Here is a 15,290-nt window from a genome sequence, read left to right on the forward strand (position 1 = left end):
ATTTCTGTCATGCAAAAAAAGGCTATAAGAATTGTAAATAATGTTGGCTACACTCATCACACTAATAAATTGTTTTTCTATTTAAGAGCATTAAAATTCCCGGACTTAGTTGAACTTAAAACAGCACAGATAGTTTATAAAGCAAGAAATACTTTTCTCCCCAGTAATTTACAGAAAATGTTTAGGGATAGAGAAGGGAGGTATGAATATAGGGGGGAACCAAATTTCCAACAGCCCAGGGCACGTACTACTCTAAAGAGCATGTGTGTTTCAGTCAATGGTGTGAAATTATGGAATAAACTTCCGGAAGGGATTAAAGAAAAGCAGGAATATATATCAATTCAAAAAGAACTTTAAAAAAAATAAACTTGACATGTATGACCTCATTACATAGGGCTAACATCCGGTGGGATGAGTTGTACAGGCAGAAAGTCTGTTTATGAACGTATGTATATGTGTGTACAAGCATGCATGTATGTGCATATCACGGTATTGTTCTTCTCTCTATATGAACTGTTTACTTAGATTATATTGCTTAAGTTATTGACCATGTCTCATTTATTACTTATCTTATATTCTTTATCACAAATTGCTTTATTTACATTAAGTCATAGTTCATTTCTTAGCAACAATCGGTTACCATCTGTTATCTTTGATTTGTCACTTAGCATTAATTGTAATAGAATGGCACTGTTACTTGTCTTCTATCTTGATTGATTGAGCATTAATGAGTTGTAACTGGGTAGGTTACCATAAGCCTATGGCTTCTCACCTATCCTTTTCGGTTGTTTTTTGTTAAACACTCGAAATAAAAATCATTCATTCATTCATTCATTCAGAGTGGGTGTAAAATGTCCCCTCTCACTCTCTTTCCTAAGACTTGCTTCTCCTCTCTTTGTAATTGAACAGGGATTCATTTTGCTCAGTGTAGCAGATTTAGGTATAAGGGTTGGGGGGGGGGGGGTAAGGGTGACTTTGAGCTTAAAGATTTACTCCTTTTTCCTTTTGGTTTCCCTCTCCCGTTTCCAGAAAGAGCGACTGGCACAGGTCCGCAAGCAGATCTCCAGGGAGGAGCACGAAAAGCAACATCTGGGGAACTACAGGTAAGGAGCAGGCGTGCAGGCAGGGAGGGCGAGGCGCTCCCCCCGGGAACCCCGCCCATTACAACCAATGGCAGCTCGGCTTACATTTACGAGGTCATCCTCAGAGCGCCCGGCTCTCGGGAGGATAAATAACGCTGCTGTGGAGGGAAGGGGAAAAGGAGAACGCCTAATGCTGTGAGAGCGTGAGACGGAAGAATTAAGAGCCAGAGAATATGTAAGAAAGGCAGGTTCAAGGGCCAAGTTGTTACTCCTCTATGCACAAACAATGGTGCCTTTGCAGCACTACAGAAATGCAAACGAGCTTACCATACTGTATGTTGCCTGCCTAATGCAAATGATGCTCCCCCTCCTCCTGCCTCCTCTAGGCCTCTTTTCTTTTCTCCTCTAATTCCAGACGGGACCTCAGAAGATATGGGCCATGTTCATTTTTAATAGTCACCTCACAGATGGAGCACATACCAACTTACAACATATCCAACTTACAACATATCAACTTACAACATACCAACTTACAACATACCAACTTACAACATACCAACTTACAACATACCAACTTACCAACTTACAACAGACCTATTTACAACATACCAACTTACAACATAAGTCAATGTTCCTATCCTAATTAGGAAAAGTGTATTACAGAAGCATCCTAACTTTTCAGAATCTTAAAAATATTGGACATGCTGTTTCATCAAATTCTCCTAACTGAAAAACAACTATCTGAGCAGACAAAGAAACTTCAAGAATGTTAAGTTTTCTAGCTAACAACAGGTTAATAAGTCAACCTTAGGTAAGCTAGGTAGCATGGCGTAACAACATCAACTAGATAGCAAAGTTGGCAATGCAGACAATGCAGACAATGACCATTTGTACCATTCATCTTTATGCATTCAGTTATAGGCTATATACAGTACTATATTAACTCTTAAATTTTCTAATTTATTTCTAGTTTAACTCTAATTTAGTCTCCTTGAAGCTACAGGTATATGGAAAACACAGATTTTCACCCTGTTATGAGAGATGTCTCTATTGTAATTCTTTTTCTTTTTCTTTTAGCAACAATGCCAGTTGAGAAAAGTAGCATAGGATTTGCTTCTGTAATACGAAATCAGGAAAAATCCTATCTTGACGTTTACTATCTTATCTTAGGACTTAAGATAATACATTTCTGTAATATGGCCCCAGAACAACATTTGATCTGCTGCAGGATTATGTTCAGATTATGTTCAGAGCGGACAAGCTGCCAGCTGTGCAGAACAGAACACAGGGTTCAGCTGAAAAAGGTGGAAAAGGTGTTTCCACCTCCCATTTTGCACATTGAAGGGTTAGTTCTGACTTTGGGAATCCTAGTCTTATTTGATACGTATGATGATGTTGAATGGTACAGTTCTTTCTCAGCACAATCCATGTTGTTCCTCATAGCTCTGGAAAGTTGGGGGGGGGGATGAATACAAGGTTAATGGGGTCACGCTCCTGTCTGTGCAAGCTGACTGAGGCTCACTGAAATGTACTTTGTGTGCACTGTGTGTCATGCGCGTAGCCACGGGTGCGCTAGGGTGTGCAAATGCCACCCAGACAGGCCACTGGCGCACCCAAAAAAATGGGGTAAAAAAAGTGTTTTGTTTTGTCTGCAAAACACATGTCAACGCTGTCATGCACTGTGTCCAACTGTCCGCCTGCAAGTAAATCCATAGAGAAAATAAGTAGCAAAGAGCGTTCCCATCTGCAACGAAAATTACTTCCTTGTTTGCCTGAGACGCATGTGTACCCATGCGCTCAGGCAAACAAGGAAGTGATTTTCGTTGCAGAGAGGTAACCCTCTTGGAACCACTCTTGCTGGTTCCTCTCGCTATGGATTTACTTTGAAAATGACAGTTTCGCGTACTTTGGATTATTATTTGATGATCGCATGGTGAGTACACAAGTCACAACATGTATGTGATTGTTTCTAGCGCTGTTGTGTGTGCTTTTGGGGGAATGAACGGCGGTAGCATATTAGAGACTGCCACACTACTGTACTATCTAACTAGCGTTAACAGTAGCAGCCCCCATGTATCACTGTGAAACGCACTTTCTAATGCACGCCACGCACAGTGAAGATGTTGGCGGCGTGTCCCTTCGCATTTAACGTTAGCCAGGGGACTTTTCAGTCATGCATCTGCATGCGTCTCAGATTTCTAATAATATACGGGTCCACACGAACATGCCAACCAAATTTGCGTTCTTTCCCGACTAGAACACTCATTGGAAAAAGTAGGTGAGACTTTTTTGAGATACTAAACAAAGTGGTTTTACATGTTGCCAAAAAATACAATTTAATTGACTGCTTCTACCTGCTAATAATGAGTGCGAAAAGGAGCAAACAACACACAAATATTCCTCTAAATCTGGTTTGAAAAGACCCCTGGCACACCCTGGCTTTCTGTGGCACACCCAATGAGCCGAGTCTGGCTACGCTACTGCTGTGTGTGTGTGTGTGTGTGTGTGTGTGTGTGTGTGTGTGTGTGTGTGTGTGTGTGTGTGTGTGTGTGTGTGTGTGTGTGTGTGTGTGTGTGTGTGTGTGCGCTGTGTGTGTGTGTGTGTGTGTGTGTGTGTGTGTGTGTGTGTGTGTGTGTGTGTGTGTGTGTGTGTGTGTGTGTGTGTGTGTGTGTGTGTGTGTGTGCACTGTGGAGGACATTTCAGTGAGCCTCAGTCAGCTTGCACAGACTGGAGCATGACCCCATTGACCTTGCATAGATTTATAACTACCTGGAGCTAGTATGAGGAACAGCATGGATTGTGCTGAGAAAGAAAGCTACGAATCAACAACCAATCATTGGTAAGTAGCAAATAGGGCTAGGGTTCCAAAAATCAGAACTACTGTATCCCTTTAACTCTTCTCGAAAAAGGCCAAATTTAGGACTTTTTTTATTATTTTTATTTTGTCGTTTCCATCAACATTTTATAAAAATATGCATCAACAAAAGTTTATGGAAACCCGACTACTGTCTCCCCCAGTCTCTCTTTCACTTAAGTGACTTCTTGACTCATCACTTGACTGAATGGCTAGTCAGAATTCTGATCACAGTGAAGTGCTGTCACCCCCCCCTCTCCTACGACAGGCAGTCAGACAGACAATCAGACAGACAGTCAGACAGACAGACAGATAATCAGACAGACAGACAGTCGGTCAGACAGACAATCAGTCAGACAGACAGACAGACAGTCGGTCAGACAGACAGACAATCAGTCAGTCAGACAGACAGACCGACAGGGCGGCTGGGGTCTGTCTGGAGCAGCCCTCTTAGCATTCAGATGGTGTCCTGGCACAGCGCTGCTGTCTGATTAACACAGTGATCCTCATTAAAGCAGTTCCTCTTAACGAACTTACTTACCCGGCTGTTAGATGCAACTGGCGGAAGGCTCAGAGAAGCCGGGGTCCCCTGACACCACAAGGAACCTTGAATGACACTGTAGACTGGAGCTTAAAAATACTGACAAACAAACCTAATGTGATTATTTGACAGAATATTGCAATTCCAATTTCAATTGTGAAAAGTTTTTCTTGTGAAGAACTTTTAGAACTTACTTTTAGAAGAGTTTTTAGAACAGTACTTTAGAAAACGGTTTAAAGAAAAGTGAATTTGTAAAAAAAGAAGAAAAAAAAAAAGCAATACCTGCAACCACAAAATGCGAATTTCCGAAATGCAAGATGGCACCCTACTCTGCCTCTGCCACCCTGCATTTTGAAATTTGCCCTCCACTACCTCCTTTTAGCCATTTAGCATGAACACAAACACACACACCAAATTTCAACCCTCTGCCTCTGCCTTTCTGCATTTCAAAATCCCCCCCCCCCCTCCACTGCCCCGTTTTAGCCATTTGGCATGAACACAAACACACACCTCTCTCTCTCTCTCTCTCTCTCTCTCTCTCTCTCTCTCTCTCTCACTCTCTCTCTCACACACACACACACACACACACACACACACACACACACACACACAACACACGTGACCTCCATGCCAAATTTCAGCTCCTAGGGCGAAAACTGTGCCCACTAAAGGGTGGTGAACTTTGTGGATCGACCGACTTATAGAGCTGCCGGTTGCAGCTAAAAATAGATGTCAGTGTTGAAATGACGTTCTAACGGAGGTTCAGTCAGGAAGACTATATTCTGCACTTTACACTTCCTCAGTTCACTTCTTATTTCTCCACCCCTTCAAATCTGCTCACACGCTCAAAATAGCCTGTCAACTTCTGGGCTCCAATTGAATAATCAGCTGTTTGCCTCCTGGTCTCCAACAGCATAGAGTCACATCACCTCTCAACCCCACACACCTCCATTGTAAGCCTATCACATTGCTATTCACCCCCATTGCAAGCCAATCACATGGCTGCTGTCTCATATGCTTCTTTTTACCCCATTCAGCCTGCTCAACTCCAGCCAGCCCCCCCCCCCCCCCCCCCCAACTGGTACCTGAGCTGAAATAGTACAGTACACTTCCTGCTTTGTCATCATAAATACTGCACAAAAGTGCACATAGCCAAGTCCAGTGATCAGTATCTCCCTACGCTCACCCAGAGTATGCTACGCTCACCCATGAAATGTCCTGCTAGTGTAGACATCACACATCCGGTTTTCCATTTGTATGTTTTAAAAAGGAGGCCTAAACTTGTGTCAATGCACCTTTAACTCCCTGTTGAATCAAAGGTTAATCTATGAAGTCCAGAGTCTGGCTCCAGCTATGTCTGTCTGCACATATTCCCCCACTCTCTCCGTGCTTATTTGGGTTAAAAGCGCTGTCATTGTTTTGATTCGATGGCTACAGCGATGCCTCGGAGAGGCGGGGTTTGGAGATGTATTAAGAGGATAACCAAGCGGAGGTTTATTCGTTTTCCTAATCCCCTTTGGCCAAAGGTAAACACAGCATGGCGTTAGTTTAGTCTTGGGGGCGCACAACTATGTGGAAGGTGTGAACAGCCACATTAGTGAAGGCAGTGACGGATGTAAAAGTCAGCACACGACTCCACAAAAGCGTGGGGGGAGGTGTGTGTGCGGAGGGAGGGGGCAGACTTGCTGACGTTTGTACGGTAAGAACGAGAGACTGAAGATTTGTTGGAACTCAAGGTCTCCATTAACTCAGGGTCCTTCCTTGGAGTCCTTGAAAGTAGGGGCGTCTGGGTAGTGTAGAGGTAAAAGCACTTGCCTACGACCACGGAGACCCAAGTTCCACGTTCCTACAGACACAATTGGCCGTGTCTGCGGGTTGGAAGCCGGTGGGGTATGTGTCCTGCTAGCTGCACTAGTGCCTTGACATAAATAGACATGGGTGCGTGCAAGTCAAGAATATAAATTGTTTTTTCCATAACCTTAGTAAATAGGCTACGTTCTGCTGTCTACATGCGTGTTATATGTGTCTTTGTTTCATGCACCACCTGCCTCCAGAAAGTGCGATAGTCACGTGCTGTTACAGTTTAGTTTGGTTTGGCTCTGGTCGGGGAGTCAGCACCATGGACAGCAACGGCACGCAGGAGCGTCAGTGTGTCAGGATGACTCACTGCAGCTCACCTGTGTGGGCTAATCAGATTCAGACAATCAGACAGACAGACAGAGCAAGCTGAACACCGGTGCCTCAATTGTTACAACTCCCTTTTCCCCTTGATTTTACAATTGCATTTTTATAGGAAATACATTTTTCTGATAATTGCAAGATCAAGTCAGAGTCCTGTGTATTCACAACACATACATGCGTACACGAGTGATTGAAGTCGAATGATGCAGGATAAACAGTGGCAAGCAAGCGAGAAAGCTAACTTTAAGCAAACCTTCAGCTATGTGTGGAAAATGTGAAACTTTTCAGTGTTGTAAAATGAACCTTGATCCGTGTCTCAAACTATGCTGTGTTGGGTCCTTGAATCTGAGGGAATTGGGCTTGGAAAGTAAAAAATGTGCTGTTTAAGAAGGTGTGGGAGCCCTGCTTAACACTTCCTTCTCTCTTTGTCTGTCCTCTGTGCACTCTCCTCCCTCGCTCGCTCTCTCTCCCTCGCCCCTGCTGCCACTCACACCTCTCTGTTGTCTCTCCAACACTTCACACCTCTCTGTTGTCTCTCCAACACTTCACACCTCTCATCCAAATCCTTATCATCATTATCTCCCTCTGCTCTCCCCCCTCCACCCCTCTCACCTGCTGTTCCTCCACCTCTCTCTCTCTCCATCGATCTCCTTCTGCTTCTCTCTCGCCCTCCATTTTTCTTCCTCCTCCCTGCCTCTCTCCCTCTCCCCACCTCTCCATCTCTATGATCTCCCTCTTTGTCTTCCTCCACTCCTCCATCGCTCTGTCTCTCCCCTCCCCTCTCTCTCTCTCTCTCTCTGTGTCTCTCGGCCCACAGACGTATTTACCCCCCAGACGACAAGCTGCTGCTGGAGAGGTATGAGAGCCTGCTCTCGGCCGCCTTTCAGACCTTCCTCGCTGGCCGAGCCGCCTCACTTCAAAAGGAAATGAATAATCCTCTGAAACGAATGAAGGCACGTACCTCAGTGGCAGACTGTCATGCACACACACACACATGCACACGCACACACACACACACACACACACACACACGCACACGCACGCACACACACACACACACACACACACACACACACTCCTATCTCCTATTTAGATTCTGTCCACAAACAGAAAAGAAGGTTGCACAAATAATGCGCAAAGGCGTGCTGCAGTCCTTCGTATTTGTCCTTCTAACTCTCTCTCTGTCTCTCTCTCTCTCCCTTTCTCTTTCACTCACTGTTATTCTCTCTTTCTCCACAAGTATTTACAGTATCTGGCCGTGAACATGAGGTTTTAAAAGCAAGGCAAATCCCACACAACAATCTCATTTTGTTTCCCCCCACTCAAACCAGAGATATACTTGCTTGTACGTGTGTTCGTATCCTGTGTCCGTTTGGCGCGTCGCCCGTGCACGACACGTCCTATCCAAATTAAGCTAGCTGCGTGTACGCTCCAAGCAGACGCAGGTCGTGGATACGCGAGGTAGCCATCATGTGCATGCAAACATGCAGTTAAAAGCAAGTATATCTCTGGCCTAAGACTCTCTCTCTTCACTCCCCCCCCTTCTAATTCTTCCTCAGACATACCTGTATACCCCTAATCCGGCTTCCCACCTGCAGACACGACCAATTGTGCCTGTATGGCCGCCGGACCAAGCCGGTCGGGTGAATGTGAATTCAAATGTGTGAAAAGTGAATTTTCCAGTTTGTGACCAAGAAATATAGTGATGCACAATTCAACATATACAATGCACGCACACGCACACACACACACACACACACGCACACGCACACGCGCACACGCACACACACACACACACACACACACACACACACACACACACACACACACACACACACACACACACACACACACACACACACACACACACACTTTGTCTGGCCATACTTTGAGATATGTGCATGTTTATACGGGGGAAGAAGCCATTGTAGAGTATGCATTAATGCCAAAGCTTCTCATAGCAGGAGGAATGTAGCTTTGAAGGTAAAGGTATGAAGAGACTTTTGAAGTGGATTTCCATAGCATGCAGGGTCACAGCAGAGAGGGGAGGATGGAGAGAAGGAAATATTCAGGCAGACGATGAAAACATGGTGAAATGCAGAGAAAAAAATTCTCTTTGTTTTCAATTGCATTTTTGTGCCTTATTTGTTAAGTACACTGACAGACTTGTATTGTGAAAAGCACTTTATAAATAAATCAAGGGGAGTACTTGAGGTGAGTCACTGAAGAAATGAGCAACTGAAAGAGGCAATTTTCTGTCTCCAAGCCAGGGGCGTTTCTAGGGCGTGGCCAGGGGGTGGCACCGGCCACCCCTGAAATCTAATTGGCCACCCCAAAATCCTGAGGGTGCTGGCATCTGTGGCTGACATTGGTCTCTTTCAGAGGCTGTAGCAGGCTAATTTAAACTACAGCTACAGTGAAGATATTGATATCATATTAAACTAGAAGCCTTAAGGCATCCATTGCTACCAAACATTGTCATTCTACCTCGTTGGGAAGGAGTAAATAACGCTCCAAAGTTAGGCTACATTTGGGCGAGGGAAAACTTTCTACATCATTCCGAAATGCCGCACTCAGATCCACCCTTGCTTGAGTCTGTGCCTGGCTAAGTAGACAGGAAGAAGAAATCACGAGATGAAACAAAAAAGCGAGTGAATATTAGTAGTGAATGTTGAATACAGTATGGATATTATTGGCAACAGTACTGACATTAAGGCATATCAAAATATGTCCTGTCAATATGGGCCCTGCCACGGAACAGCCAGACATTCTAGGTGGCAGCATGTGTAAAGTCCCTGTTGTGAACACCTTACCAGTTACCACCTCACCTGCCATGGCAAGAAACACTGAACTGCTTTCACTGCATCTGTTATGTTTATGTGTCAAGTTCAGTTTCCTCCATTTCCATCAAAACATGTACCGTAAATTCCGGACTATAAGCCGCACCGGTGTATAAGCCGCACCTTCAAAGTTGACTATTTTTTTCTTATATAAGCCGCACCGGACTATAAGCCGCGGGTGTTTTAATGGTATTTTTTTTTTTTTTTTTTTGTGTTTTAACACGTTCACTGCCACTGACGTATTAATACGTCAAAAAAAATCCAGCGGTTTTTCGATTTTTTTTTTTGACGGTGGGATGTGCATCTAACCCTTTTACATCTCTTATATAAGTATTGGACGTGTACAACGTGTACAACCCATTCCACCGACCCACTAAGTGGCGACAAGGAAGGAGGAAGGCAAGCAAAAAGCAGTGTGACGAAGCCATTCTCATGAAAATGGATTGGCGAAAACGCTTTCGTTTTCGCGCTGATTGCTGGCAGTGCGGGATTGCAAACTTGCATAATAGATCACGGATGGAACACACTTTGAAACACGCAGCATAAATATGACCAGAATCGCAAAAGCTTGATCAAAGCTCTCAACCAAAACTCCAAGAAGCGAGCGAGTCCAACCAGACTTCCTCAAAGAGCGGCCGCTCAGACAGGCACAGCCGCACAGCAGCTGCAAAGCAGTGAGACTGGTGACAAGCTTGTGACACGGCCGCTGGCTGCAGCCAAGAGGAACGCCCACGGAGGGAGGAGTTGGAAGCAGAGGGGAGTTTCCTGCTGTTATGGAGGAAATTACTGTTCAAAACTATTGTTTAGGTCTTACTGATGCCAAAAATGAATGGTTAAAGTGACTGTTCTATCGAATTTCACAAAAAGCCGTTTATCTCTGAATAATTTTTCTCACGCTGAAACCATGCTGTATTCAACTGCTAATGCTTACATAACTACTAACTCTACAAACTAACTCTTTTAGACAGAGAAAGCACACATTCTATTAGTTGTTTTGAGATATTGTGTGTTCACAAAATCTTAGCAGAAAAGAATCCTCGGCTCTTGTAAAATGAGCCAGAATCCTCAAAAAAAAACCTGGCAGAACCTACCTACAGCATTGAAAAAAGGGCTGGCAGTCAATGTGTTAATGTTTAATTACCATATGTAAGGGTTCATGCACAGAGGGGATTGTAGAGGAAGCTCCCATTTATTAACATTTCAACAAAACAACATAACACAACACCACCTGTGTTGTTTTTTACAGTGCACACAGTGTCATACAGTGTCATACAGTGTGGTGAAAAGAGGGCAAGAGAGGAAATTAAAACTTATTATAGTTATATAGGATTTATAGTTAGAAAGAGTGCTAAAAAAGAGATTTTTTTTTTTTTTTTTTTTTTAAATCCATAGATAAGCCGCACCGTTATATAAGCCGCAGGGGCCAAAAAAGGCCAAAAAACGGGAAAAAAGGTGCGGCTTATAGTCCGGAATTTACGGTACATGCAATGAGCTTCAGTACAATCTAACAAGGTCATGACCCTCCAGTGGTTTTTAAACTATGGTGAGAGGAAGCTTTCACCTAGTGGAAGGCTTATGAGTTTGCAGACTAGTCAAAAAGCCTCTAATGTGTAAATCACTTTTTGAAAACAATGCAAAATATGCATTTTTGCCTCACCTCTTTTGGGGGGGATCATTATGAAATTCAAATGTAAAATATTCACAAGAAGCTTCCCACGATTTGTTAGGGGTAAATATATGAGAGCATCTGATCCCATCTAAATGAATAGCAATAGTAGTGATTTGTGTTTCATTGGAGAATACAAGTGATATGAATATTTCTTCCATAATGTCCACATAAATCATCTGCACAGATGAGTACACCTAACTACCATTTTACGGTCTAGTCTACAGAGGCAGTTAACATAGCTAATGACATCATAACAGGCTAGCAAACTTACAAATCTGTGAGTTAGATGTGATTTAGTGACTCTCTTAAAATGTGTGTTTTTTATGAGAATCAACAAGTGTGTATCCTGCTAACTCCATAACCAAAGAGGGAGAGATGGCAGAGAGGAGAAGAGAGAGGGGGGGTAGATCTGAAGCAGGATGTGCCATATGCTCAGGGTCTATAGGAGCTAACACCCGCCCAACATGCTGTGATGCTATGAGCTGGCTGCTCAGGCCAGGATCAAGGACTGTGGTCATGCCAGCACTGCTCTCTCATACACACACACACACACACACACACACACACACACACACACACACACACACACACACACACACACACACACACACACACACACACACACATCTACAAAGGCATGCACATATGTACACAGTATGTATATACACACAAGAGCCACAAAACAGTGTGAACCCACACAAACACACTTTGGCAGACATTCATAGTCTTTCACACAAGCAAATAGCTACAGTATGGGTTGTACATACACACACACACACACACACACACACACACACACACACACACACACACACACACACACACACACACACACACACACACACACACACACACACACACACACACTCACCCACCCCACACACACTGACATAGACATAGAGCCAAAGGCACAGTGACCTTTGTGTGGACCCCAGAAAGCAGCAGTTTGATGTCTAATTTGAAAGAAAACAATCGTGTTTCATGTGTGTGTGAGCGGCACGTTATGCCCCAACCCCAACCGCAACGCAGCCTTCATCACCACCACCTGCATTTCAGCTGCCAGGCCCCCAGCATATTGACTATGGCCAGGCCCAGGGCCCCAGCATATTGGCTATGGCCAGACCCAGGGCCCCAGCATATTGGCTATGGCCAGGCCCAGGGCCCCAGCATATTGGCTATGGCCAGGCCCAGGGCCCCAGCATATTGGCTATGGCCAGGCCCAGGGCCCCAGCATATTGGCTATGGCCAGGCCCAGGGCCCCAGCATATTGGCTATGGCCAGGCCCAGGGCCCCAGCATATTGACTATGGCCAGGCCCAGGGCCCCAGCATATTGACTATGGCCAGGCCCAGGGCCCCCAGCATATTGACTATGGCCAGGCCCAGGGCCCCAGCATATTGACTATGGCCAGGCCCAGGGCCCCAGCATATTGGCTATGGTCAGGCCCAGGGCCCCAGCATATTGGCTATGGCCAGGCCCAGGGCCCCAGCATATTGGCTATGGCCAGGCCCAGGGCCCCAGCATATTGGCTATGGCCAGGCCCAGGGCCCCAGCATATTGGCTATGGCCAGGCCCAGGGCCCCAGCATATTGACTATGGCCAGGCCCAGGGCCCCAGCATATTGGCTATGGCCAGGCCCAGGGCCCCAGCATATTGGCTATGGCCAGGCCCAGGGCCCCAGCATATTGACTATGGCCAGGCCCAGGGCCCCAGCATATTGGCTATGGCCAGGCCCAGGGCCCCAGCATATTGGCTATGGCCAGACCCAGCCCCCAGCATATTGGCTATGGCCAGGCCCAGGCCCCCAGCATATTGACTATGGCCAGGCCCAGGGCCCCAGCATATTGACTATGGCCAGGCCCAGGGCCCCAGCATATTGGCTATGGTCAGGCCCAGGGCCCCAGCATATTGACTATGGCCAGGCCCAGGGCCCCAGCATATTGGCTATGGCCAGGCCCAGGGCCCCAGCATATTGGCTATGGCCAGGCCCAGGGCCCCAGCATATTGACTATGGCCAGGCCCAGGGCCCCAGCATATTGGCTATGGCCAGGCCCAGGGCCCCAGCATATTGACTATGGCCAGGCCCAGGGCCCCAGCATATTGGCTATGGCCAGGCCCAGGGCCCCAGCATATTGGCTATGGCCAGACCCAGCCCCCAGCATATTGGCTATGGCCAGGCCCAGGCCCCCAGCATATTGACTATGGCCAGGCCCAGGGCCCCAGCATATTGGCTATGGCCAGGCCCAGGGCCCCAGCATATTGACTATGGCCAGGCCCAGGGCCCCAGCATATTGGCTATGGCCAGGCCCAGGGCCCCAGCATATTGACTATGGCCAGGCCCAGGGCCCCAGCATATTGGCTATGGCCAGGCCCAGGGCCCCAGCATATTGGCTATGGCCAGACCCAGCCCCCAGCATATTGGCTATGGCCAGGCCCAGGCCCCCAGCATATTGACTATGGCCAGACCCAGGGCCCCAGCAGATTGGCTATGGTCAGGCCCAGGGCCCCAGCATATTGGCTATGGCCAGGCCCAGGCCCCCAGCATATTGACTATGGCCAGACCCAGGGCCCCAGCATATTGGCTATGGCCAGGCCCAGGGCCCCAGCATATTGGCTATGGTCAGGCCCAGGGCCCCAGCATATTGGCTATGGCCAGACCCAGGGCCCCAGCATATTGGCTATGGCCAGGCCCAGGCCCCCAGCATATTGACTATGGCCAGACCCAGGGCCCCAGCATATTGGCTATGGCCAGACCCAGGGCCCCAGCATATTGGCTATGGCCAGACCCAGGGCCCCAGCATATTGGCTATGGTCAGACCCAGGGCCCCAGCATATTGGCTATGGCCAGGCCCAGGGCCCCAGCATATTGGCTATGTCCAGGCCCAGGGCCCCAGCATATTGGCTATGGTCAGACCCAGGGCCCCAGCATATTGGCTATGGCCAAGCCCAGGGCCCCAGCATATTGGCTATGGCCAGACCCAGGGCCCCAGCATATTGGCTATGGTCAGACCCAGGGCCCCAGCATATTGGCTATGGCCAGACCCAGGGCCCCAGCATATTGGCTATGGCCAGGCCCAGGGCCCCAGCATATTGGCTATGGCCAGGCCCAGGGCCCCAGCATATTGACTATGGCCAGGCCCAGGGCCCCAGCATATTGGCTATGGCCAGGCCCAGGGCCCCAGCATATTGGCTATGGCCAGACCCAGCCCCCAGCATATTGGCTATGGCCAGGCCCAGGCCCCCAGCATATTGACTATGGCCAGACCCAGGGCCCCAGCAGATTGGCTATGGTCAGGCCCAGGGCCCCAGGATATTGGCTATGGCCAGGCCCAGGCCCCCAGCATATTGACTATGGCCAGACCCAGGGCCCCAGCATATTGGCTATGGCCAGGCCCAGGGCCCCAGCATATTGGCTATGGTCAGGCCCAGGGCCCCAGCATATTGGCTATGGCCAGACCCAGGGCCCCAGCATATTGGCTATGGCCAGGCCCAGGCCCCCAGCATATTGACTATGGCCAGACCCAGGGCCCCAGCATATTGGCTATGGCCAGACCCAGGGCCCCAGCATATTGGCTATGGCCAGACCCAGGGCCCCAGCATATTGGCTATGGTCAGACCCAGGGCCCCAGCATATTGGCTATGGCCAGGCCCAGGGCCCCAGCATATTGGCTATGTCCAGGCCCAGGGCCCCAGCATATTGGCTATGGTCAGACCCAGGGCCCCAGCATATTGGCTATGGCCAGGCCCAGGGCCCCAGCATATTGGCTATGGTCAGACCCAGGGCCCCAGCATATTGGCTATGGCCAGACCCAGGGCCCCAGCATATTGGCTATGGCCAGGCCCAGGGCCCCAGCATATTGGCTATGTCCAGGCCCAGGGCCCCCAGCATATTGGCTATGGTCAGACCCAGGGCCCCAGCATATTGGCTATGGCCAGGCCCAGGGCCCCAGCATATTGGCTATGGCCAGGCCCAGGGCCCCAGCATATTGGCTATGGTCAGACCCAGGGCCCCAGCATATTGGCTATGGCCAGGCCCAGGGCCCCAGCATATTGGCTATGGCCAGGCCCAGGGCCCCAGCATATTGACTATGGCCAGGCCCAGGGCCCCAGCATATTGGCTATGG

At 47.9% G+C, this 15,290-nt stretch overlaps 1 protein-coding gene across 1 annotated transcript in view; it reads left to right on the forward strand.

Moving 5' to 3' along the window:
* The window catches only part of ttll7 (tubulin tyrosine ligase-like family, member 7), a gene marked incomplete at both ends in the record, with an annotated part of 108,096 nt that overhangs the window by 52,337 nt on the left and 40,469 nt on the right, over positions 1-15,290 (forward strand). Inside the window, 2 exons of the mRNA XM_083647301.1 lie at positions 1,030-1,103; positions 7,476-7,611. Coding sequence (XP_083503427.1) covers positions 1,030-1,103; positions 7,476-7,611 — 210 coding nt within the window. The remainder of the gene's footprint in view (positions 1-1,029; positions 1,104-7,475; positions 7,612-15,290) is intronic.

Source organism: Poromitra crassiceps, assembly GCF_964638095.1.
Source record: "Poromitra crassiceps genome assembly, chromosome: 12".
NCBI classification, from domain to species: Eukaryota; Metazoa; Chordata; class Actinopteri; order Beryciformes; family Melamphaidae; genus Poromitra; species Poromitra crassiceps.